The sequence below is a fragment of the Coregonus clupeaformis genome, chromosome 10 (assembly GCF_020615455.1).
Source record: "Coregonus clupeaformis isolate EN_2021a chromosome 10, ASM2061545v1, whole genome shotgun sequence".
Lineage (NCBI taxonomy): Eukaryota > Metazoa > Chordata > Actinopteri > Salmoniformes > Salmonidae > Coregonus > Coregonus clupeaformis.
In genome coordinates this window covers 54,155,418-54,179,224 of record NC_059201.1, presented here as the reverse complement: position 1 = coordinate 54,179,224, position 23,807 = coordinate 54,155,418, and the positions used below count along the sequence as shown (strand labels likewise).

At 43.3% G+C, this 23,807-nt stretch overlaps 1 protein-coding gene across 4 annotated transcripts in view; it reads right to left on the bottom strand.

Annotated features, from left to right (window-relative positions):
• The window catches only part of LOC121575570 (thymocyte selection-associated high mobility group box protein TOX-like), a 160,928-nt gene that overhangs the window by 72,471 nt on the left and 64,650 nt on the right, over positions 1–23,807 (bottom strand). For all 4 annotated transcript variants that reach the window (XM_045223084.1, XM_041888747.2, XM_045223085.1 and 1 more), the window contains exon 3: positions 1,100–1,159. In XM_045223084.1, coding sequence (XP_045079019.1) covers positions 1,100–1,159 — 60 coding nt within the window. The remainder of the gene's footprint in view (positions 1–1,099; positions 1,160–23,807) is intronic.

Sequence of the window (23,807 nt, the reverse complement as noted above, 5' to 3'; positions counted from 1 at the left end):
CAACAAATTGGAAGTTTTGGAATGGCCTAGTCAAAGTCCAGACCTAATCCCAATTGAGATGTTGTGGCAGGACTTGAAACGAGCAGTTCATGCTTGAAAACCCACACGTCACTGAGTTAAAGCAGTTCTGCATGGAAGAGTGGGCCAAAATTCCTCCACAGTGACGTGAGAGACTGATCAACAACTACAGGAAGCATTTGGTTGGAGTCATTGCAGCTAAAGGTGGCACAACCAGTTATTGAGTGTAAGGGGGCAATTACTTTTTCACACAGGGGAATTGGGTGTTGCATAACTTTGTTTATGAAATAAATGAAATAAATATGTAATTGTTGTGTTATTTGTTCACTTATGTTCCCTTTATCTAATATTAGGTTTTGGTTGAAGATCTGATAATATTCAGTATCACAAATATGCAAAAGTAGAGAAAATTAGAAAGGTGTCAAATACTTTTTCATAGCACTGTAAATCATTAATTTATGTTAATAGGGGGACAATGTGAAAATATGAGTTAAGCGTGATGATTTCAAGTCTAAATATTACCCAATGTGAGTGGAATCATTTTATTCCCGAGTGGCGCAGTGCTCTAAGGCACTGCATCGCAGTGCTAGCTGTGCCACTAGAGATCCTGGTTCGAATCCAGGCTCTGTCGTAGCCGGCCGCGACCGGGAGACCCATGGGGCGGCGCACAATTGGCCCAGGGTAGGGGAGGGAATGGCCGGCAGGGATGTAGCTCAGTTGGTAGAGCATGGCGTTTGCAACGCCAGGGTTGTGGGTTCGATTCCCACGGGGGGCCAGTATGAAAAATAAATAATGTATGCACTCACTAACTGTAAGTTGCTCTGGATAAGAGCGTCTGCTAAATGACTAAAATGTAAATGAATCTCTGTCCATTTAATGACAATCAATTAATTAACTACCAGGTATGGATCAGAAAACCAGCAATACCTTGAGGCTGTGGTTTTAATACCTCTGAATGTAGAATAGTAGCTTTATTTTCAGACCTTATCAAATCCGAGGCATGACTGGTCATGTTCTAGTCCAGACATATAAAAAAGGAAGCAGGTGTTTCATAAAAAAAAAAAAAAAATGCCCAACTCACCTGATTTGGGGAGAGAAACTCCTGGTTATTTTCATTCATGTACATGTTGTCACCATCAAACTGTAAGGGGAAACAGAGAAACAGAGTGGGATAAAAAAATCAGTCAGTGCATATAAAATCAGTCAGGGCACAGAAACCGTTTGAACGAGTCCAATTACTCCATAGTAGTCGCCTTTAAACCACACTGGCTCAGTGGCTCTCGTGGATGTCAGTAATTACAGTTCATTAGAGCCCCATATAATTAGACCAGTCAGACTAGTGAAACTCACACTGCTCCACTTGCCCGCAGCAGCCCCAGTGTGAGTGTGTGTGTGCGTGCGTACTTGTGTCTGTGTGTGTATGTGTGTGTGTGTGTGTGCGCCTCAGTCAGTGTGTGTCTCGGCTGTGACTTGGGCTCCCATTTGTCTCACACGAGGTGTTGACGAGGACGCCGGAGAGGTAATCACACCAGCACAAACACAACACAACACAAAATGCCAGTCAGGGCCCTACGGAGGTCAAGAGGCCCTTTAGCTCAACGGCCCTTTAGCACTTTCACACTCCGTCAGAGAAAAAAAAGACCGCCAGAGAGAAGCTGTTAGACAAGCAGGGCAACCATCTATCGGGCCAAGGCCGGGTGGGCGAACAGGAGCTTGCCCCTGAGCAAAGGGGGATGGTGGGTGTTTAGTGCGGTAGGTGGGGGGGGGGCGTGAGAGGGGCAAAGGGGGTTGGCGGAGACCGATGGTGGCCGCTCTCGCTGTAGCGGTGATTAACACTCAGGTCACAGCCAGAGGTCGCGGCTTGGAATGCTTTACACTTCCCAGAGGCCTCTCTGTTCTGTCTGCCACTAGTTGGCACTCTGCTTTTATGAGAAAGCAAAACACACGAGGAGAAGTCAGCCAAAAGGGCCTGTAGAGCTAATGCAGCTGTACAGTAAGGTCATTACATTCTGGTGGAGCAGTACTGTAGTGTAGGTCTACACTATTTTCAAACTGCCAAGAGATATAGGCTAAACAATGGAAGCTACTGTGTAATGTAGATGCTGAAAAACCAGTCCATTAGGATATTAGTCAAAGCTAAGCCTTTGAACCTGTAGAATGTATGCCAAAGTGGAGAGATGTAACAAACCATTCTTTACTAATATAAACCAATATACTGACAGTAGGGGTGGGAAATATGTGCAATGGGCTTTACAGTACACATATTCCAATGTCGTTCCATTTGACATGCTCCAAACCAGAAGCACATCCACTGTCATACCCACCATTGCTACCGTACGAGGCTAGATGACGGCAATAACTAGCATTATATAATTTGTCACCTACTTCTCATCACTCTCATATTCATCCGTTAGATAGACTCGATGCTTTCAGCATAATGAGTTCTCCTTGAGGGCACCATTCGTTTGTGGGCCACAATCATTGGATGATGGTTACACACTGCAAATTAAATCAATTTCTTCAATTACATCGGTAAGGAAGGAGAAAAGGCCATGAGTGCTTCTGAGTCAATCAGGAAATGAATGGAGAGGAATGGTAGCAATGAGCAGTTATTGGTGTTTTCACACATGATGTGGGTCCTCTCAGAGCAGCTGGAGATTGTTTGTGATATTTATATACAGTGCATTCGGAAAGTATTCAGACCCCTTCCCTTTTTCCACATTTTGTTACGTTACAGCCTTATTCTAAAATTGATTAAAGTTAAAGTACACACAATACCCCATAATGACAAAGCGGAAACAGGTTTTTTGAAATGTTTGCTAATTTACTAAATACCTTATTTGCATAAGTATTCAGACCCTTTGCTATGAGACTCGAAATGGAGCTCAGGTGCATCCTGTTTCCGTTGATCATCCTTGAGATGTTTCTACAACTTGATTGGAGTCCACCTGTGGTAAATTAAATTGATTGGAAAGGCACACACCTGTCTATATAAGGTCCCAAAGTTGACAGTGCATGTCAGAGCAAAAGCCATGAGGCCAAAGGAATTGTCCGTAGAGCTCAGAGACAGTATTGTGTCGAGGCACAGGAAGGGTACCAAAACATTTCTGCAGCATTGAAGGTCCCCAAGAACACAGTGGCCTCCATCATTCTTAAATGGAAGAAGTTTGGAACCACCAAGACTCTTCCTAGAGCTAGCCACCCGGCCAAACTGAGCAATCTGGGGAGAAGGGCCTTGGTCAGGGAGGTGACCAAGAGCCCGATGGTAACTCTGACAGAGCTGCAGAGTTCCTCTGTGGAGATGGGAGAACCTTCCAGAAGGACAACAATCTCTCAGCACTCCACCAATCAGGCCTTGATGGTAGAGTGGGCAGACGGAAGTCACTCCTCAGTAAAAGGCACATGACAGGACAACAACCCTAAGCACACAGCCAAAACAACGCAGGAGTGGCTTCGGGACAAGACTGAATGTCCTTGAGTGGCCCAGCCAGAGCCAGGACTTGAACCCAATCTAACATCTCTGGCGAGACCTGAAAATAGCTGTGCAGCGTCGCTCCCCATCCAACCTGACAGAGCCTGAGAAGATCTGCAGAGAAGAATGGGAGAAACTCCCCAAATACAGGTGTGCCTAGCTTGTAGCGTCATACCCAAGAAGACTCGAGGCTGTAATCGCTGCCAAAGGTGCTTCAACAAAGTACTGAGTAAAGGGTCTGAATACTTACAGTACCAGTCAAAGGTTTGGACACACCTGCTCATTCCAGGGTTTTTCTTTTTTTTTTTTTACTATTTTCTACATTGTATAATAATAGTGAAGACATCAAAACTATGAAATAACACATATGGAATCATGTAGTAACCAAACAAGTGTTAAACAAATCAAAATATATTTTATATTTCAGATTCTTCAAAGTAGCCACCCTTTGCCTTGATGACAGCTTTGCACACTCTTGGCATTCTCTCAACCAGCTTCATGAGGTAGTCATCTTGAATGCATTTCAATTAACAGGTATGCCTTCTTAAAAGTTAAATTGTGGAATTTCTTTCCTTCTTAATGCGTTTGAGCCAATCAGTTGTGTTGTGACAAGGTAGGGGTGGTATACAGAAGATAGCCCTATTTGGTAAAAGACCAAGTCCATATTAACAGCTCAAATAAGCAAAGAGAAATGACAGTCCATCATTACTTTAAGACATGAAGGTCAGTCAATACGGAACCTTTCAAGAACTTTGAAAGTTTCTTCAAGTGCAGTCGCAAAAACCATCAAGCGCTATGATGAAACTGGCTCTTCATGAGGACCGCCACAGGAAAGGAAGACCCAGTGTTACCTCTGCTGCAGAGGATAAGTTCATTAGAGTTAACTGCACCTCAGATTGCAGCCCAAATAAATGCTTCACAGAGTTCAAGTAACAGACACATCTCAACATCAACTGTTCAGAGGAGACTGTCACGGAATCTGCCGAGGCTGCTCCTCCTCCTTGTTCGGGCAGGCTTCGGCGTTCGTCGTCCCCGGAGTACTAGCTGCCACCGTTGAATGTTTCGATGTTCGTTTGGTTTGGTCTGTCTGTTACACCTGTGTCCGTTTGGTCTTGATTATGTGCCTTATAAGTTTCCTGTGGTTGTTTTCGTTAGTTGTGTGTTATTTTATTTCCTGTCTGTTGGTGGTATCCTGTGCAGTACTCTGGGATTGTTATTGTAACGCACTGTGTGGCGTTGTCGTTTTGCCTCCTCGTTAGAGGTACTTTATTTTGTACTGGTTGTACATTTAGTAAAGTCTTGTTTGACTTAGCTTATGCGTCCTGCGTCTGACTCCTCTCAACGCACCCACATCAACAGTGACAGAGACTGCGTGAATATTGCCTTCATGGTCGAATTGCTGCAAAGAAACCACTACTAAAGGACACCAATAAGAAGAAGAGACTTGCTTGGGCCAAGAAACACGAGCAATGGATATTAGACCAGTGGAAATCTGTCGTTTGGTCTGATGAGTCCAAATTTGAGATTTTTGGTTCCAACCGCTGTGTCTTTGTGAGACGCAGAGTAGGTGAACGGATGATCTCCACATGTGTGGTTCCCACCGTAAAGCATGGAGGAAAAGTTGTGATGGTGTGGGGGTGCTTTGCTAGTGACACTGTCAGTGATTTATTTAGAATTCAAGGCACACTTAACCAGCATGGCTACCACAGTATTCTGCAGCGATACGCCATCCCATCTGGTTTGCGCTTAGTGGGACTATCATTTGTTTTTCAACAGGACAATGACTCAACACACCTCCAGGCTGTGAAAGGGCTATTTGACCAAGAAGGAGAGTGATGGAGTGCTGCATCAGATGACCTGGCTTTCACAATCACCCGACCTCCACCCAATTTAGATGGTTTGGGATGAGTTGGACCGCAGAGTGAAGGAAAAGCAGCCAACAAGTGCTCAGCATATGTGGGAACTCCTTCAAGACTGTTGGAAAAGCATTCCTCTTGAAGCTGGTTGAGAGAATGCCAAGAGTGTGCAAAGCTGTCATCAAGGCAAAGGGTGGCTACTTAGAAGAATCTCAAATATAAAATATATTTTGATTTGTTTAACACTTTTTTGGTTACTACATGATTCCATATGTGTTATTTCATAGTTTTGATGTCTTCACTATTATTCTACAATGTAGAAAATAGTTTTTTTTAAACTTGAATGAGTAGGTGTGTCCAAACGTTTGACTGGTACTGTATGTAAATGTGATAATTTAGTTTTTAATTTGTAATACATTTGAAAAAATTTACAAAAACCTGTTTTTGCTTAGTCATTATGGGGTATTGTGTGTAGATTGATGAGGGAAAAAAAACTATTTAATCAATTTTAGAATAAGGCTGTAACGTAACAAAATGTGGAAAAAGTGAAGGGGTCTGAATACTTTCCGAATGCACTGTATATATATCATATATTTATATCATGACAAGTCTTACAATGCATTATAGCCGCATCATAAGGCATTATACCTGGATGCTTTAAAGGGATTTTTTATTATATATATATATATATGGCACTGTTTCCACATTCTAACATTTTAGCATTTGTGGCATGAATCCCATTCAAGTCATGGGACCGATATATATATATATATATATCGGTCCCATGACTTGAATGGGATTCACGCCACAAATGCTAAAATGTTAGAATGTCGAAACAGTGCCAGGGAAATTTAACCAAAGCATGGCTTGCTGTCAAACCTTGTCCATAGACTGCTTACAGGGTAAGGAAACCAATATTTCATTTTGTAATTTGGGTAAACTTTCCTTTAAAGTAAAATGTTACCCACGTGTAACCAATGTAATGGAATAGAATAAAGTAACACAATATAATTAAGGTTATTCTATTTGACTTTAAAACTATAGTTTCTAAGGGGGGGAGAAAGAGATTGAGTGAGTGAGAAATAACACAAAGCTCGGTTAAAACCCAGAGAAGTGATGGTGAGGAAAGAGGGAGAGCTTGTTCAAACAACTGATACACATTTGACACCAACCACTCCAGTTTGCTGAGGTAAAAAGCACATAGAGAGAGTAGCTATAAATAGGCAGCTGTTTGTGTAAACCTAAGCCACTGTCAGTTTGAAGTGTGCACTAGCACTGAGGTTATGGAACAACAGTTGAACGCAACCTATCACACAGCTCCCAGCCACAAATGAGTATTCCAATCTATAGTAGTACATCAAAATGGCATACATGGATAACACAACAGCCAATACAAAAAGGCTCAACAAGATGGCTGCCAACCATGTGATGTACACACTACTACACAATCATACAGTGCATACATGTAGCTGCGGCAGCCACATATGTTTTAATTTTAGACAGACTCTTTCGTGGGGCTAAAAGGTGACTCCATGGTTTTCCACAGGGCCGTGACTAATCGCCTGTCAGTCAAAGTGCAAATGGGAACAGGCACCAGTCAAAATACCTGTGTCAGGACGCTGGTCATTAGAGCATTCAGAGGCTGCCAGATAGCACTGAAGGACTGAGGGGATGGTCTGTTTTCAATGAAGTAGATATGGATCAGTTGACTGTGTGTGTTCCCTCTGCAGTATGTTTAATCTGCTCTGCTGTGTGTGTGTGTGTGTTCTATGTTTGCACTCCTGTATATGCTGTTTGCTCTTCTATATATATGTGTGTGCGTGTGTGTGTGTGTGTGTGTGTGTGTGTGTGTGTGTGTGTGTGTGTGTGTACTGTATTTACAAATCTGTGTGAACCGTGTGTCCTATTCAACACCACATGCAAAGACAACGCCCAATAAAGATAACAAATTCAACTGTCATATTTTTTTCCATAACAGACCTGAACTGCCACACCCCTTCCACCCCAGACCTGGGTTCAAATACTATCTGAATTCATTTAGCTGGGCTTGATTAGCTTGCCTAGCGCAATGACACCAATAGAACACTCATAACAGTGCAGCCCTGCCCAGCTGGCATTCAAGGCAAGCTAAAGCAATCACTAAAAGTATTTTTTTATTTTATTTCAAATAGTGTTTGAATCCAGGTCTGTTCCACCCTACGATCCCATTCATTCTGGCGATGAAGCATGGTCTTCATTACGCCAAACTAAGACGCGGAGCCGCGCAACTCCGCTGAGGAGGAACATAATTGTTTTTTTATTGACTGAAGGGGTAAGAAATGAATCGGAACAGCAGAAAACCCTCCGATAATAAACATTCAAATGTGGCCAAATGGGAGAGAGAGAGAGAGAGAGAGAGAGAGAGAGAGAGAGAGAGAGAGAGAGAGAGAGAGAGAGAGAGAGAGAGAGAGAGAGAGAGAGAGAGAGAGAGAGAGAGAGAGAGAGAGAGAGAGAGAGAGAGAGAGAGAGAGAGAGAGAGAGAGAGAGAGAGAGAGAGAGAGAGAGAGAGAGAGAGAGAGAGCGAGAGCAGAGAGAGAGAGAGAGAGAGAGAGAGAGAGAGAGAGAGAGAGAGAGAGAGAGAGAGAGAGAGAGAGAGAGAGAGAAAGAGAGAGAGAGAGAGACATCAACACAAATCGTGTGAGAGCATGTAAAGCACCGAGAAACGGGAGAGAAATGAAGAAATAGCGGCAGGGGCCTGTGTTTAACCGGTCGAATGGATCCCGGGAGATGCTCATTCTCTTTCTTTTGATGAGCTTAATTGCTACTATCAGTGTTGTGATATAATATTAATCTAGGTTTAATGCTCCTTTTTACTGTCTTGTCAGTCACATGGAGGGTTTTCGAGAGGCCGGTCATTCCTCAAATTACATCTCGACTGGCTCGGCTCATAATGTGAGCGATTTCTTTCTTCTTTTTTTTTTACACAAGAAAGAATAAGAAAATAGGCCCCTTTATGTCGAAAATTTGAACGTTTCGAAAGCCTGGATGATGACTAATTGTGGAATGCAGTTACCGTGGTCCTTGTGAATGGGTGCGATTGAATAGGTTTGGTGGTCTACTAGATTACACATGAGGCTGGGGTTGAAACGAATGGCTTTCAAGCAAAATGCACGGATATCTCACCTCTGACCCTGTGTAGGTGTCGAGTTACAGATGGCTGAGCACAATCGCACCACTGTGCTCAATTGGACACAATGAAAACAAAGCTAATAACACATCATCAACCTTGAACTCCACCTACTCTCCGAAAACATGGACTCATAAACCAGGTGGAATGGAAACACAATTGAAACAGATTTACCATAAACATTTAATTTGTGTGGAAATAGATTGATCAGACAGTCGAAATGTGTCTCAAAACATTGACACCGAACGTGCGTCCGAAACAAAACCTTCACTCGTACTTCAATCAGGCGCATAGCAATCTGCTTTTTGAGGTATATCGAGTGTTTCATTTATTAAAGCAGTAGGTGTGCTTATGGCTGAACTGTGGTGGACTGGTGTCTTGATATCAAGGCCACGAAACCAAGTCTGCATCCTAAATGGCACCATATACCCTATATAGGCCATGGTCAAAAGTAGTGCACCAAATAGGGAATAAGGTGCCATTTGGAATACAGCCCAAGTCTGTGGATTCCATTAAATATATTAAACCAGCTTGCATTATATCATGCAAGGCACAATAGGAGAATATCAAGGGCAGTCCCAAAGGAAGGCAACAAAGGCTCTCTCTATTCAAGGGAATAGTTATGAAATAGCCAAACAGCATTTTGTGCACTGTTCTGCTCCGTCTACACGGCAATGCGCAATTTCCAGAAAAAGTGGAAAAACGTTAAGGGGTCATTGCGAGAGAAAGGAGGGAAAAGGGAAAAAGTTAGCGAAATACCTGTTCTTTTGCATGAGTGGCTTTGACCAACAAAATAAAAAAGATGGTGTTTGATGATTGAGGCATCAATCACTTGAAGAGGAAGTCGAGGACTGCAACGAGATCAACATCTACATAATTCTATTTTTGAATGATCTGTTTGATGTTGGCTGATCATTTAATTTTAATCTAAGGTGATATATCAACTACAGAAAATACATGGTTTTAATCTACATGAACACCCAACCTTATTATGTTACAGATCTAATATTCAATCTTGAAGAATAATTATATGATACAGTATGTGGCATGTAAACGCCCAAAATGCTAATTAGATACATGAAAAATACCCAAATCACCTACAAAATAAATTCACCATTAGTGCACTGTGTATCATCAAAATGCACTTCAAATGAAAGGTCTACAATGGAACTGTCCCACAATCTCTACATCTGCACCAGTTTTCAAAAGCACCAACACTGTATTATAATTTCAAAGCCTTATGCTGTACAACACAACCTTTCTCAACACATACATAGCACTCTTGTCTTACCTAGCACACTTACATGGCAATGTATCCTACAGTACTGCACTCTCTTCCCTCTCTTATCAATAGGCCCCATAATTTAGCATTCTAAGCTACTGCGCTGCTGCTGATTTCTCATCCAGCAGCTATCACTGCCTGGCAATCAGGCCCAATGTTCTATTACCAATCTAATTGCACATTCCACCCTGACAAGGACTCATTAAGCCTTAATTACACACATGTTGTTTTCTACAAACATCTCCATTTGGGTTTCTTTTGCGTTGTAATTGTTCAGCAGGGACAGCCATTTCAGATCTCACCGATAGAGAGAGAGGGAGTGAGAGAGAGAGAGAGAGAGAAGAGAGAGAGAGAGAGAGAGAGAGAGAGAGCTAGCTGCCTGGAACTAGGTCACGTATCATTATAAACAAGGCAGTTTCTAAAATAATATACCCATCCAGTGGAAGTAATGCCAAACAAGTGAATGTATGTGGGGCTCATGTAATATTTACAGAGCACTAATAGATAGATGGCAGGTCTTTTCGGAGCAGTATGCCCCCCCCCTTCTCTCTCTTTGCTGCTTTTCCTTTTTTCTCTCTCTCTCCTTTTCTTGCCATTTGAATTTCAGAGAAAGCCGACTACATTAATACATCTGGCAGAGGGGGAGGTGTTGGCCCCCTCTCAGCTCTCTCTCCCTCTAGCTCTCTCTTTCTCTATCCATGCTCTTCTCTCTCTATCTATCTATCCATCTCTCTCTCCATCTCTCCCTATCTATCCCCTCTCTCAGTCTTTCTATCTCCCGTTCTCCCTCTTTCTCGCTTACCCAATTTCCTTTCTCTCATCTCCCTTTCCCTCTCTCTTTCTATCCATCTCTCCTCTCCCTTTCCCTCTCCCTTTCCCTCTCTCTTTCTATCCATCTCTCCTCTCCCTTTCCCTCTCCCTTTCCCTCTCTCTTTCTATCCATCTCTCCTCTCCCTTTCCCTCTCCCTTTCCCTCTCTCTTTCTATCCATCTCCCCATGTACCTTCTCTCTATATCTCTCTCTTTCCATCTGTCTATCGCTCTCCATCTCTCTTCCTCTCTCCTGGCTGCATGGTTTTGGCTGTGATGGTTTTTCACACGTTTGTTACATTTCAGCGGCGGAAAGTGGGCCTTAATCCAGAGTCTTTGAGGCGTGAGCGATGATATTACTGAGGAGAATAGAGCTTAAAGACTTCTTTAAAAAATTCCAGCTGGTGCTGTAAAGTCATTGAAGCGCTTGTCAGGCACATGGCCCAAAACACCAGCCTCTCTGTAGCCTACTGTGCTGGGATTTCAACGTTTTGCTGGCTCTACTAGGGGGGATTGACTGGGAACACTGGTATGGCTCTTCTGCTAGCTTCTGCCATCTCTTTAAAGCACTGTGGTATTGGGATTATTTAATTGGTCCATTAAGCCATGCAATCGTAATCAAATTGTTCTCCCGAGTGGCGCAGTGGTCAAAGGCACTGTATCGCAGTGCTAGCTGTGCCACTAGAGATCCTGGTTTGAATCCAGGCTCTGTCGTAGCCGGCCGCGACCGGGAGACCCATGGGGCGGTGCATAATTGGCCCAGGAGGGAATGGCCGGCAGGGATGTAGCGCAGTTGGTAGAGCATGGCGTTTGCAACGCCGGGGTTGTGGGTTCGTATCAAAAAATAATGTATGCACTCACTAACTGTAAGTCGCTCTGGATAAGAGTGTCTGCTAAATGACTTAAATACAGATAAAGTATATCAAATGAAAGTCGGAGGACATGTCTTAACCCCAAGAAAACTCTGAGGAATTGTCTTTAACAAGGACGGTAGTGTTGACAGCAACTGTATATACTGTATACCATTGATATTAATCCAAACAGCAAATATAGTGACGCTGTGACAAATCCTTTCATATCACCATTTTTATGGTAGAGCGTAATTATTTTCATGATCCTAAACAAGATTGTTTGGTTCTGCCGATTCTAATGTAGAGAGAAAAAAAACATCACTCTGTTCACTTATTTACGGATAGTATCGGTTGGCATGTGATTTTGTTTGTTTAGTTGACATTTTCCATTCTATGCTAATTACCATAGAGTTGCACTGGAAACAAAGATGGATGTGCCATTTGAACTCCATGGAGATAAACAAACACAACGATATGAAACAAAAACAACCAAAAATGACTCATTCTTATTATGACACCAAAATAAATCTGGATAACATTAATTATAACGACGACCTCCTAGGATCACCAGTGTGCACAGAAACAAACACACATGCACGCACACACACTCACACACTCTCGGTCTCACTCACAGACATACACACATACACTGTATCGTATTCTTCCTCCGCTGGCTCTAATAGGCGGTCCCTTAGATATTCTGTACAGAATAGTGCTCATGCAATATTAATATGGCACACCAAAATATGGCAGTTGGAACACACTCCATCTCTCACTCTCTACATAATTGACTATGGAAGTTCTACAAATCAACCAGGAAATGAAAGAACGAGAGGAGAGAAAAAAAACGGAATCCTGAAAATAACCTGTCATCCCAGTTGAAGACAATGAGCCCTTTAACCTGTCAGAGTTAGAGAAGCTAAAACAACAACACCAAAACAGTAGTAAGACTCCCAGCAGACAGTGGTGATTTTAACACTACCCAGAGCAGAGAAACAATGGCCATGTATGTTGCACACTGAGCTGCTGTGTTTTACTGTGTTGAGGCAGAGGCATATGCACTGTCCCAAATGGCACCCAATTCCTTATTTAGTGCACAACTTTAGACCAGACCTCTATAGGCCCTGGTCAAAAGTAGTGCATGAAATAGGGAAGAGCGTGCCATTTGGGACACAGAAACATGCTGTGGAGGACCATAAAAGTAGTGCCCATGGCTACAACAGTGCTGTCTCTGCTACCATTAGATAAGGATTGTTGGCCACTCAACTAACTAGCACTGTGGTGGTCAGTACAGTGTGCTGTTCTATGGGCGTTAAATAGGAAGTTCAGTATTTTACAACTTGATGTTAAATGGTTCCTCACCCTGAAAGTAGTCTATGACCCAGGAGAAACTGTAATCCATGGTTTGGTTTTCTTTAAACTGCCACTATAATCTTCAGATAACTTCAGCCAACAGTAGCTACAGTTGAAGTCGGAAGTTTACATCAAATCAAATCAAATCAAATCAAATCAAATCAAATTTTATTGGTCACATGCGCCGAATACAACAAGTGCAGACATTACAGTGAAATGCTTACTTACAGCCCTTAACCAACAGTACATACACTTAGGTTGGAGTCATTAAAACTCGTTTTTCAACCAATCCACAAATTTAGTGTTAACAAACTATCGTTTTGGCAAGTCGGTTAGGACATCTACTTTGTGCATGACACAAGTAATTTTTCCTACAATTGTTTACAGACAGATTATTTCACTTATAATTCATTTCATCACAATTCCAGTGGGTCAAAAGTTTACATACACTAAGTTGACTGTGCCATTAAACAGCTTGGAAAATTCCAGAAAATGATGTCATGGCTTTAGAAGCTTCTGATAGGCTAATTGACATAATTTGAGTCAATTGGAGGTGTACCTGTGGATGTATTTCAAGGCCTACCTTCAAACTCAGTGCCTCTTTGCTTGACATCATGGGAAAATCAAAAGAAATCAGCCAAGACCTCAGAAGAAAAATTGTAGACCTCCACAAGTCTGGTTCATCCTTGGGAGCAATTTCCAAACGCCTGAAGGTACCACGTTCATCTGTACAAACAATAGTACGCAAGTATATACACCATGGGACCACGCAGCCGTCATACCGCTCAGGAAGGAGACGCGTTCTGTCTCCTAGAGATGAACGTACTTTGGTGTGAAAAGTGCAAATCAATCCCAGAACAACAGCAAAGGACCTTGTGAAGATGCTGGAGGAAACAGGTACAAAAGTATCTATATCCACAGTAAAACGAGTCCTATATCGACATAACCTGAAAGGCCGCTCAGCAAGGAAGAAGCCAGTGCTCCAAAACCGCCATAAAAAAGCCAGACTACAGTTTGCAACTGCACATGGGGACAAAGATCGTACTTTTTGGAGAAATGTCCTCTGGTCTGATGAAACAAAAATAGAACTGTTTGGCCATAATGACCATCGTTATGTTTGGAGGAAAAAGGGGGTAGGCTTGCAAGCCGAAGAACACCATCACAACCGTGAAGCACGGGGGTGGCAGCATCATGCTGTGGGGGTGCTTTGTTGCAGGAGGGACTGGTGCACTTCACAAAATAGATGGCATCATGAGGAAGGAAGATTATGTGGATATATTGAAGCAAAATCTCAAGACATCAGTCAGGAAGTTAAAGCTTGGTCGCAAATGGGTCTTCCAAATGGACAATGACCCCAAGCGTACTTCCAAAGTTGTGGCAAAATGGCTTAAGGACAACAAAGTCAAGGTATTGGAGTGGCCATCACAAAGCCCTGACCTCAATCCTATAGAACATTTGTGGGCAGAACTGAAAACGCGTGTGCGAGCAAGGAGGCCTACAAACCTGATTCAGTTACACCAGCTCTGTCAGGAGGAATGGGCCAAAATTCACCCAACTTATTGTGGGAAGCTTGTGGAAGGCTACCTGAAACGTTTGACCCAAGTTAAACAATTTAAAGGCAATGCTACTAAATACTAATTGAGTGTATGTAAACCTCCGACTTCAACTGTACTTTCTGGGTAAAGAACCATCTAACTTAAAGTTATAAAATGCTTACCTTACCCTTTAAGAATTCTGTGTTGCTGTTTCTTTTCTCCCTCATCCATAACTGTGACTTATTCCACAATACCTGTGATACCTCATTCATTTGACATACTTTGAGACATACTGTGAATACATCTTGTTCAACCCCATTAAAGGTACAATTTGTAACCTTGGACTTTTGCCACAATGTCGCTGCCGGTGGCAGTGAGAGTAATTGCATGCCTGCACTTGAACGCACATTATCTAGTGCACCACATTCTACGGGCGTGCTAGACTGACAGGGCTTTCTGAATGAGCGCCTGCGCAAAATTGCATGAACTCACCGTTGACGTCACAGAGGTAAATGTTTGGACAGAATTGATAGCAGTGACAAAAACGTATTTCTACAGTATAATTTTATCTCAACATACTGTATCTTCCCCCAAAACTTTGATATTTTTAGCTGGTGATTTGCATAGTCATGTTAAAATTAGCGCTAGTAGCAAGCTCTTCACATCCACTGCAGTAAACAGCTAACATGACATAGGAAAATGCTTAGTTCAGTAATGAAAATTGACAACATCTCACGCACATTAGCTAGTAAACCAAAGATAGTTTGACACAGATGTTGGCTAAACTAGAGCACAAGCGTCAACCTGCATTTGAAACATGAAATTAATATAGTAACATATGATATAACATTACATGTGAACTCAAGCTAATACCAGAAATGTTCATACTTTTGCAATGAACACTATTTGGCAAATTACAAGTGTTCACTTCATTACTAGCCATATGGGCCTGTATTGCATTAAAAACATTGTATAAAGAAGACAAGAAAATCAATGGTTTAGTTTTTATTCAAATGTATATAATTTAGATACATAACAATGGATCATCATTTACAAAATTTACAAAATAGCCTCCAACACTCTACTCAGCAAATTGGATGTAGTCTATCACAGTGCCATCCGTTTTGTCTCCAAAGCCCCATACACTACCCACCACTGTGACCTGTACGCTCTTGTTGGCTGGTCCTCACTACATGTTCGTCGTCAAACCCACTGGCTCCAGGCCATCTATAAATCATTGCTAGGCAAATCCCCGCCTTATCTTAACTCATTGGTCACCATAGCAGCACCCACCCGTAGTCTGCGCTCCAGCAGGTATATCTCACTGGTCATCCCCAAAGCCAACACCTCCTTGCAAAAATCTCTGAAGCTGAAGATACTTATCTCCCTCACTAACTTTAAGCATCAGTTGTCAGAGCACCTTACCGATCACTGCACCTGTACACAGCCCATCTGAAATTAGCCCACCCAACTACCTCATCCCTATATTGTTATTTATTTTGCTCTTTTGCACCCCAGTATCTCTATTTGCACATAATCTCTTGCACATCTAGCATTCCAGTGTTAATACTAATTGTAATTATTTTGCACTATAGCCTATTTATTGCTTTACCTCCATAACTTGCTACATTTGCACACACTGTATATATATTTTCTGTTGTATTTTTTTGACTTTATGTTTTTTTACCCCATATGTAACCCTGTGTTGTTGTTTTTATCGCACTGCTTTGCTTTATCTTGGCCAGGTCGCAGTTGTAAATGAGAACTTGTTCTCAACTGGCTTACCTGGTTAAATAAAGGTTAAATAAAAAAATAAAAAAATTAAACCACCATCACAACTCAACATCCTAGTATGTCCAACCATTTAGACAGTTACTGTGGTAGCAGTAACATTACAGTCTTCCCATCCTATCATCTGAGTGACATTTATGTTGTACAATGTGGCAGTAGCAAGTTCTCCTGTCTTTGGCATAGATTAGGTTATTAGGCCTAGGCTTCTTCTTGGCATCCCCTGGTCATATGTTCCTTGCTCCCCCAAGTAATTTAATAGTTGGCCATGGTCAGACGAAAGATTGAAATGCAATGAAATGTGATGAACGCCTAGCTACATAGCCAGCTAACTAGCTAGCTACATTTCATGACCAAAATGGAACTAAGAAGATGTGATTTGTAAACATAATTGACAGATTCTGAATAGAAAAAGTAAAGTAGCTACCTTGCTTACTACCTCAGCTGGCTAGCTAGCTACTTTGGCTAGCTAGCTAGCTTGGTTAGTTAGTTAGCTACTTCGGACAGCTTTCTAGCTACAATGAGTCATCAAAATATATAATGCTTTCATGGAACATACTACAATTAACATTAGATGACAAGCATTACAAACATTAGATCCCTACGTCTACATTTGACTCATTTCTCTCTGCCTCCTTCTTTCCACTCCTCTCCTCTTTTGACCTCACCCTCTCACCGTCCCCCCCTACTCACAAGGCAGGCAATACGCTTGACTTCATCTTTACTAGATGTTGCTCTTCTACTAATCTCACTGCAACTCCCCTCCATGTCTCCGACCACTACTTTGTATCCTTTTCTCTCTCGCTCTCCTCCAACACTACTCACTCTGCCCCTACACAGATGGTAACGCGCCGCCGCAACCTTCGCTCTCTCTCTCCCACTACTCTCTCCTCTTCCATCCTATCATCTCTTCCCTCTGCTCAATCCTTCTCCCTCCAATCTCCTGATTCTGCCTCCTCAACCCTCCTCTCCTCCCTTTCTGCATCCTTTGACTCCCTGTGTCCCCTATCCTCCCGGCCGGCTCGGTCCTCCCCTCCAGCTCCGTGGCTTGACGACTCATTGCGAGCTCACAGAACAGAGCTCCGGGCAGCTGAGCGGAAATGGAAGAAAACTAAACTCCCTGCCGACCTGGCATCTTTTCACTCCCTCCTCTCTACATTTTCTTCATCTGTTTCTGCTGCTAAGGCCACTTTCTACCACTCTAAATTCCAAGCATCTGCCTCTAACCCTAGGAGGCTCTTTGCCACATTCTCCTCACTGCTGAATCCTCCCCCCTCCTCCCTCTCTGTGGATGACTTTGTCAACCACTTTGAAAAGAAGGTTGACGACATCCGATCCTCGTTTGTTAAGTCTAATGACACTGCTGGTCCTGCTCACACTGCCCTACCCTATGCTTTGACTTCTTTCTCCCCTCTCTCTCCAGATAAAATCTTGCGACTAGTGACTGCAGGCCGCCCAACAACCTGCCCGCTTGACCCCATCCCCTCCTCTCTTCTCCAGACCATCTCCGGTGACCTTCTCCCCTACCTCACCTCGCTGATCAACTCATCCTTGACCGCTGGCTATGTCCCTTCCGTCTTCAAGAGAGCGAGAGTTGCACCCCTTCTCAAAAAACCAACACTCGATCGCACTGATGTCAACAACTACAGACCAGTATCCCTTCTTTCTTTTCTTTCCAAAACTATTGAGCGTGCCGTCTTTAGCCAACTCTCTTGCTATCTCTCTCAGAATGACCTTCTTGATCCAAACCAGTCAGGTTTCAGGACTGGTCATTCAACTGAGACTGCTCTTCTCTGTGTCACGGAGGCTCTCCGCACTGCTAAAGCTAACTCTCTCTCCTCTGCTCTTGTCCTTCTAGACCTGTCTGCTGCCTTTGATACTGTGAACCATCAGATCCTCCTCTCCACCCTCTCCGAGCTGGGCATCTCCGGCGCGGCTCACTCCTGGATTGCGTCCTACCTGACCAGTCGCTCCTACCAAGTGGCGTGGCGAGAAGCTGTCTCCGCACCACGTGCTCTCACCACTGGTGTCCCCAGGGCTCAGTTCTAGGCCCTCTCCTTTTCTCCCTATACACCAAGTCACTTGGCTCTGTCATATCCTCACATGGCCTCTCCTATCATTGCTACGCTGACGATACACAACTAATCTTCTCCTTTCCCCCTTCTGATAACCAGGTGGCGAATCGCATCTCTGCATGTCTGGCAGACATATCAGTATGGATGACGGATCACCACCTCAAGCTGAACCCTGGCAAGACGGAGCTGCTCTTCCTCCCGGGGAAGGACTGCCCGTTCCATGATCTCGCCATCACGGTTGACAACTCCGTTGTGTCCTCCTCCCAGAGTGCGAAGAGCCTTGGCGTGACCCTGGACAACACCCTGTCGTCCTCCGCTAACATCAAGGCGGTGACCCGATCCTGCAGGTTCATGCTCTACAACATTCGGAGAGTACGACCCTGCCTTACACAGGAAGCGGCACAGGTCCTAATCCAGGCACTTGTCATCTCCCGTCTGGATTACTGCAACTCGCTGTTGGCTGGGCTCCCTGCCTGTGCCATTAAACCCCTACAACTCATCCAGAATGCCGCAGCCCGTCTGGTGTTCAACCTTCCCAAGTTCTCTCACGTCACCCCCTCCTCCGCACACTCCACTGGCTTCCAGTTGAAGCTCGCATCCGTTACAAGACCATGGTGCTTGCCTATGGAGCAGTGAGGGGAACGGCACCTCCGTACCTTCAGGCTCTGATCAGTCCCTACACCCAAACGAGGGCATTGCGTTCATCCACCTCTGGCCTGCTGGCTCCCTTCCTCTGCGGAAGCATAGTTCCCGCTCAGCCCAGTCAAAACTGTTCGCTGCTCTGGCACCCCAATGGTGGAACAAGCTCCCTCACGACGCCAGGACAGCGGAGTCACTCACCACCTTCCGGAGACATTTGAAACCCCACCTCTTTAAGGAATACCTGGGATAGGATAAAGTAATCCTTCTACCCCCCCCAAAAAAATTAAATAAAATATAAATAAAAAAATTAAATTGGAAAGTGGTTATCCCACTGGCTATAGGGTGAATGCACCAATTTGTAAGTCGCTCTGGATAAGAGCGTCTGCTAAATGACTAAAATGTAAATGTAAAATGTAAGCAAGATAGATAGAGCGATAGATTGACAGCGGGCAGGATGGGGCCATGGACTCATGCTGCTTACGCCAAATCCTGACTCTGCCATCAGTATGACGCAACAGGAACCGGGATTCGCCAGACCAGGCAATGTTTTTGCACTCCTCAATTGTCTAGTGTTGGTGATCGCATGCCCACTGGAGCCGCTTGTTCTTGTTTTTAGCTGATAGGAGTAGAACCCGGTGTGGTCGTCTGCTGCAATAGCCCATCCATGACAAGGACCGATGAGTTGTGCGTTCCGAGATGCCGCTCTGCACACCACTGTTGTACTGCGTCGTTATTCGCTAGTGGCCTGCCTGTTAGCTTGCACGATTCTTGCTATTCTCCTTCGTCCTCTCATCAACGAGCTGTTTTCACCCACAGGACCGCTGATAAATGCAGAAAATCGGCAATCAAAATAAACGTTCTACCACAGCGACCATGTTTTTTTGGGAAGCATATTTGATTTTGAGTTCGGACATATAAAGTTTGCAGTGGTGGAAAAAGTACCCAATTGTCATACTTGCGTAAAAGTAAAGATACTGTACCTTAAGAGAAAATGACTCAAGTAAAAGTTAGTCACCCAATAAAATACTACTTGAGTAAAAGTCTAAAAGTATTTGTTTTTAAATATACTTAAGTATCAAAAGGAAATGTCATTGCTAAAATATACTTAAGTATCAAAAGTAAAAGTATAAATCATTTCAAATTCCTTATATTAAGTAAACCAGATGGCACAATTGTATTTTTATTTTTATTTATTTACGGCTAGCCATGGGCACACTCCAACACTGTCACGACTTCCTCCGAAGCTGCCTCCTCTCCTTGCCTTGTTCGGGCAGGCTTTGGCGTTCGTCGTCACCGGCCTTCTAGCCAATGCCGCTCCTCATCTCATCATTCCATTTGCTTTGTCTTGTTAATTACACACACCTGGTTCATATCCCCTCATCAGTACCTGTATAAGTATTCCCTCTGCCCCCATGTCTTTGTGTGTTATTGTTTATTGTGGAGGTTACTACATTTATTCTGTGATTTACCTGACTCCGTCCAAAATCACCCGCTTCAGACATCATTTACAAATGAAGCATTTGTGTTTAGTGAGTCCGCCAGATTAGAGGCAGTAGGGATGACCAGGGATGTTCTCTTGATAAGTGCGTGAATTGGACCATTTTCCTGCATTCAAAATATAAGGAGCACTTTTGGGTGTTAGGGAAAATGTATGGAGTATTATTTTCTTTAGGAATGTAGTGGTGTAAAAGTAAAAATAGTCAGAAATATAAATAGTAAAGTACAGATACCCCCAAAAACTACTTAAGGAGTACTTTAAAGTATTTCTACTTAAGTATTGTACACCACTGAAAGTTTGTATGTGAAAACTACTTTTAAGACGTTGTTCTGAACTCCCTTCACTCGCGCTAAAGAGGGAGGCTTGCTCAGCTGGAGCTAGCACATGCACAGATCAAATACACTGCTGAAACGCAGATTAAGGTGTCCTAATAATTCAAAAGATCGCTCAGAAAACCAGCTGTTTTAATCTGCGTATGCTTACTTTGATTTTGACCTTACGCCGATTAAGATAAGCAGAGTAAGGTGTTTACATGACTATTGCAAAATCTGCCTACCTGCCATAATCAGTTTAATATCGAATGATTACTGTGCATGTAAACGTACTCTCTGTGGTGTACCTAATAAACTAGCCACTAAGTGCATAGCCATTGATTCTTGAAGAATATAACTTATAAATGCCTCATGAGCTTAGTTCAACTGTCTTACTAAGTGAACACAACCAACACCTTGGGCAACTGATAGCTGACACTGCAGTAGTAATAGCAGTGTCTCTAGTGAGGGCAACAATAGGTCTTTGCTAGGTTAAGGTCAACACCACCACCATTCAAGCGTCACTTCTCCTGTAAGCAAGCGCGAAGTTAGCAACACAACCCAACCCTAAGGTCATGCCCTCCTGCTGCTGGTAAAAATTAAAACAAGAACGCCAGATTTAAGAACGATAAAAATACATTGAAAGAAAGGGGGATGAGGGGGTGGGTGGAGGAGGAGGAGAGAGGTGGGGGCTCTGTGCACCTTGACAGGAAGGAGAAAGGTGAAGAGCACGAGTTGAGTTGAGTGAAGTTATTTTGGCTGCAAGGGGGTTGAGGGGGAGGGCGGAAGCAGCGCAGAACCCACAATTAACTGAACCCCTGGTAGAGAGTGGGAGATGGAGAGATAGAGAGCAAGAAGGGGAAATGAACGGGGCTGCAAACTTACTGCACCCTGACAGTACTGCTCTCACCACAACACCTGATAAGTACAATGGAAAAACGTCTGGTTTCCTTCACACTGTTAAGTGGTAGCACTCTCCATGCAGTTACAGTTTGGTAGCAATACTTCAAAGACAGGAGTAACAGACAAAATAAAATAAAAAGACAAAAGAAAGCATGCTGTTTTGTGTTGTTTTTTGGTGTGGCTCTTTCATTTGAATAACTCTACATGTGAATAAAAGTAAATTATGATGTTTCCTGGAATGCTTTTAGGTTACACAAGATACTATCATCAGAAGTACAAGCTCATCGGCTGTTGAAATCCAGGCTAGTTGAATGTTTATGAAATGATTCCTGTTTCCCTCGCTCCCTCTCCATTTTATAAACAAGTTCGATGTTCAGATTTAGCCTGTACATTTTAATTCTAGCGACAGAGCGTCAAATGAAAGTGGATCTATATCTTTACTACCTCCAGCCCCCCTGACAAGTAGCTCATTCGGATGATTTGTACGTGGGCTCTCCACAGAGCACCATTTACAATATTCACTTTAGATAACGTCTGATTCTTGTCCCTGAAACCGGATGGGTTTCTTAGAAATACTTTGTTAGCAGTCTTCCAGTTGATAAATGATTTAGGACATGTGGTCGGAAACATCAATACAATCTCTATTGTAATTAAAAAATGAGCCCACCAACAATATTGCACTGTTCACCATTGAGACTTGAAGCTGAGCAGTGAGAGAGATAATTCAGAAAGAAAAGCTTGATTTAGTGTGGAAGAAAATACATGAAATTAAAATCTCTCTTATGCATTGTTCTTAAATTGTTGTCCTTCGGTACATACAGTGAGGGAAAAAAGTATTTGATCCCCTGCTGATTTTGTATGATTGCCCACTGACAAAGAAATGATCAGTCTATACTTTTAATAGTAGGTTTATTTGAACAGTGAGAGACAGAATAACAACAAAAAAATCCAGAAAAACACATGTCAAAAATGTTATAAATTGATTTGCATTTTAATGAGGGAAATAAGTATTTGACCCCTTCTCAAACAGAAAGATTTCTGGCTCCCAGGTGTCTTTTATACAGGTAACGAGCTGAGATTCTCAGCTTGTTACCTGTATAAAAAACACCTGTCCACAGAAGCAATCAATCAATCAGATTCCAAACTCTCCACCATGGCCAAGACCAAAGAGCTCTCCAAGGATGTCAGGGACAAGATTGTAGACCTACACAAGGCTGGAATGGGCTACAAGACCATCGCCAAGCAGCTTGGTGAGAAGGTGACAACAGTTGGTGTGATTATTCGCAAATGGAAGAAACACAAAATAACTGTCAATCTCCCTCGGCCTGGGGCTCCATGCAAGATCTCACCTCGTGGAGTTGCAATGATCATGAGAACGGTGAGGAATCAGCCCAGAACTACACGGGAGGATCTTGTCAATGATCTCAAGGCAGCTGGGACCATAGTCACCAAGAAAACAATTGGTAACACACTACGCCGTGAAAGACTGAAATCCTGCAGCGCCCGCAAGGTCCCCCTGCTCAAGAAAGCACATATACAGGCCCATCTGAAGTTTGCCAATGAACATCTGAATGATTCAGAGGAGAACTGGGTGAAAGTGTTGTGGTCAGATGAGACCAAAATCGAGCTCTTTGCCATCAACTCAACTCGCCGTGTTTGGAGGAGGAGGAATGCTGCCTATGACCCCAAGAACACCATCTCCACCGTCAAACATGGAGGTGGAAACATTATGCTTTGGGGGTGTTTTTCTGCTAAAGGGACAGGACAACTTCACCGCATCAATGGGATGATGGACGGGGCCATGTACCGTCAAATCTTGGGTGAGAACCTCCTTCCCTCAGCCAGGGCATTGAAAATGGGTCGTGGATGGTTATTCCAGCCTGACAATGACCCAAAACACACGGCCAAGGAAACAAAGGAGTGGCTCAAGAAGAAGCACATTAAGGTCCTGGAGTGGCCTAGCCAGTCTCCAGACCTTAATCCCATAGAAAATCTGTGGAGGGAGCTGAAGGTTCGAGTTGCCAAACGTCAGCCTCGAAACCTTAATGACTTGGAGAAGATCTGCAAAGAGGAGTGGGACAAAATCCCTCCTGAGACGTGTGCAAACCTGGTGGCCAACTACAAGAAACGTCTGACCTCTGTGATTGCCAACAAGGGTTTTGCCACCAAGTACTAAGTAATGTTTTGCAGAGGGGTCAAATACTTATTTCCCTCATTAAAATGCAAATCAATTTATAACATTTTTGAC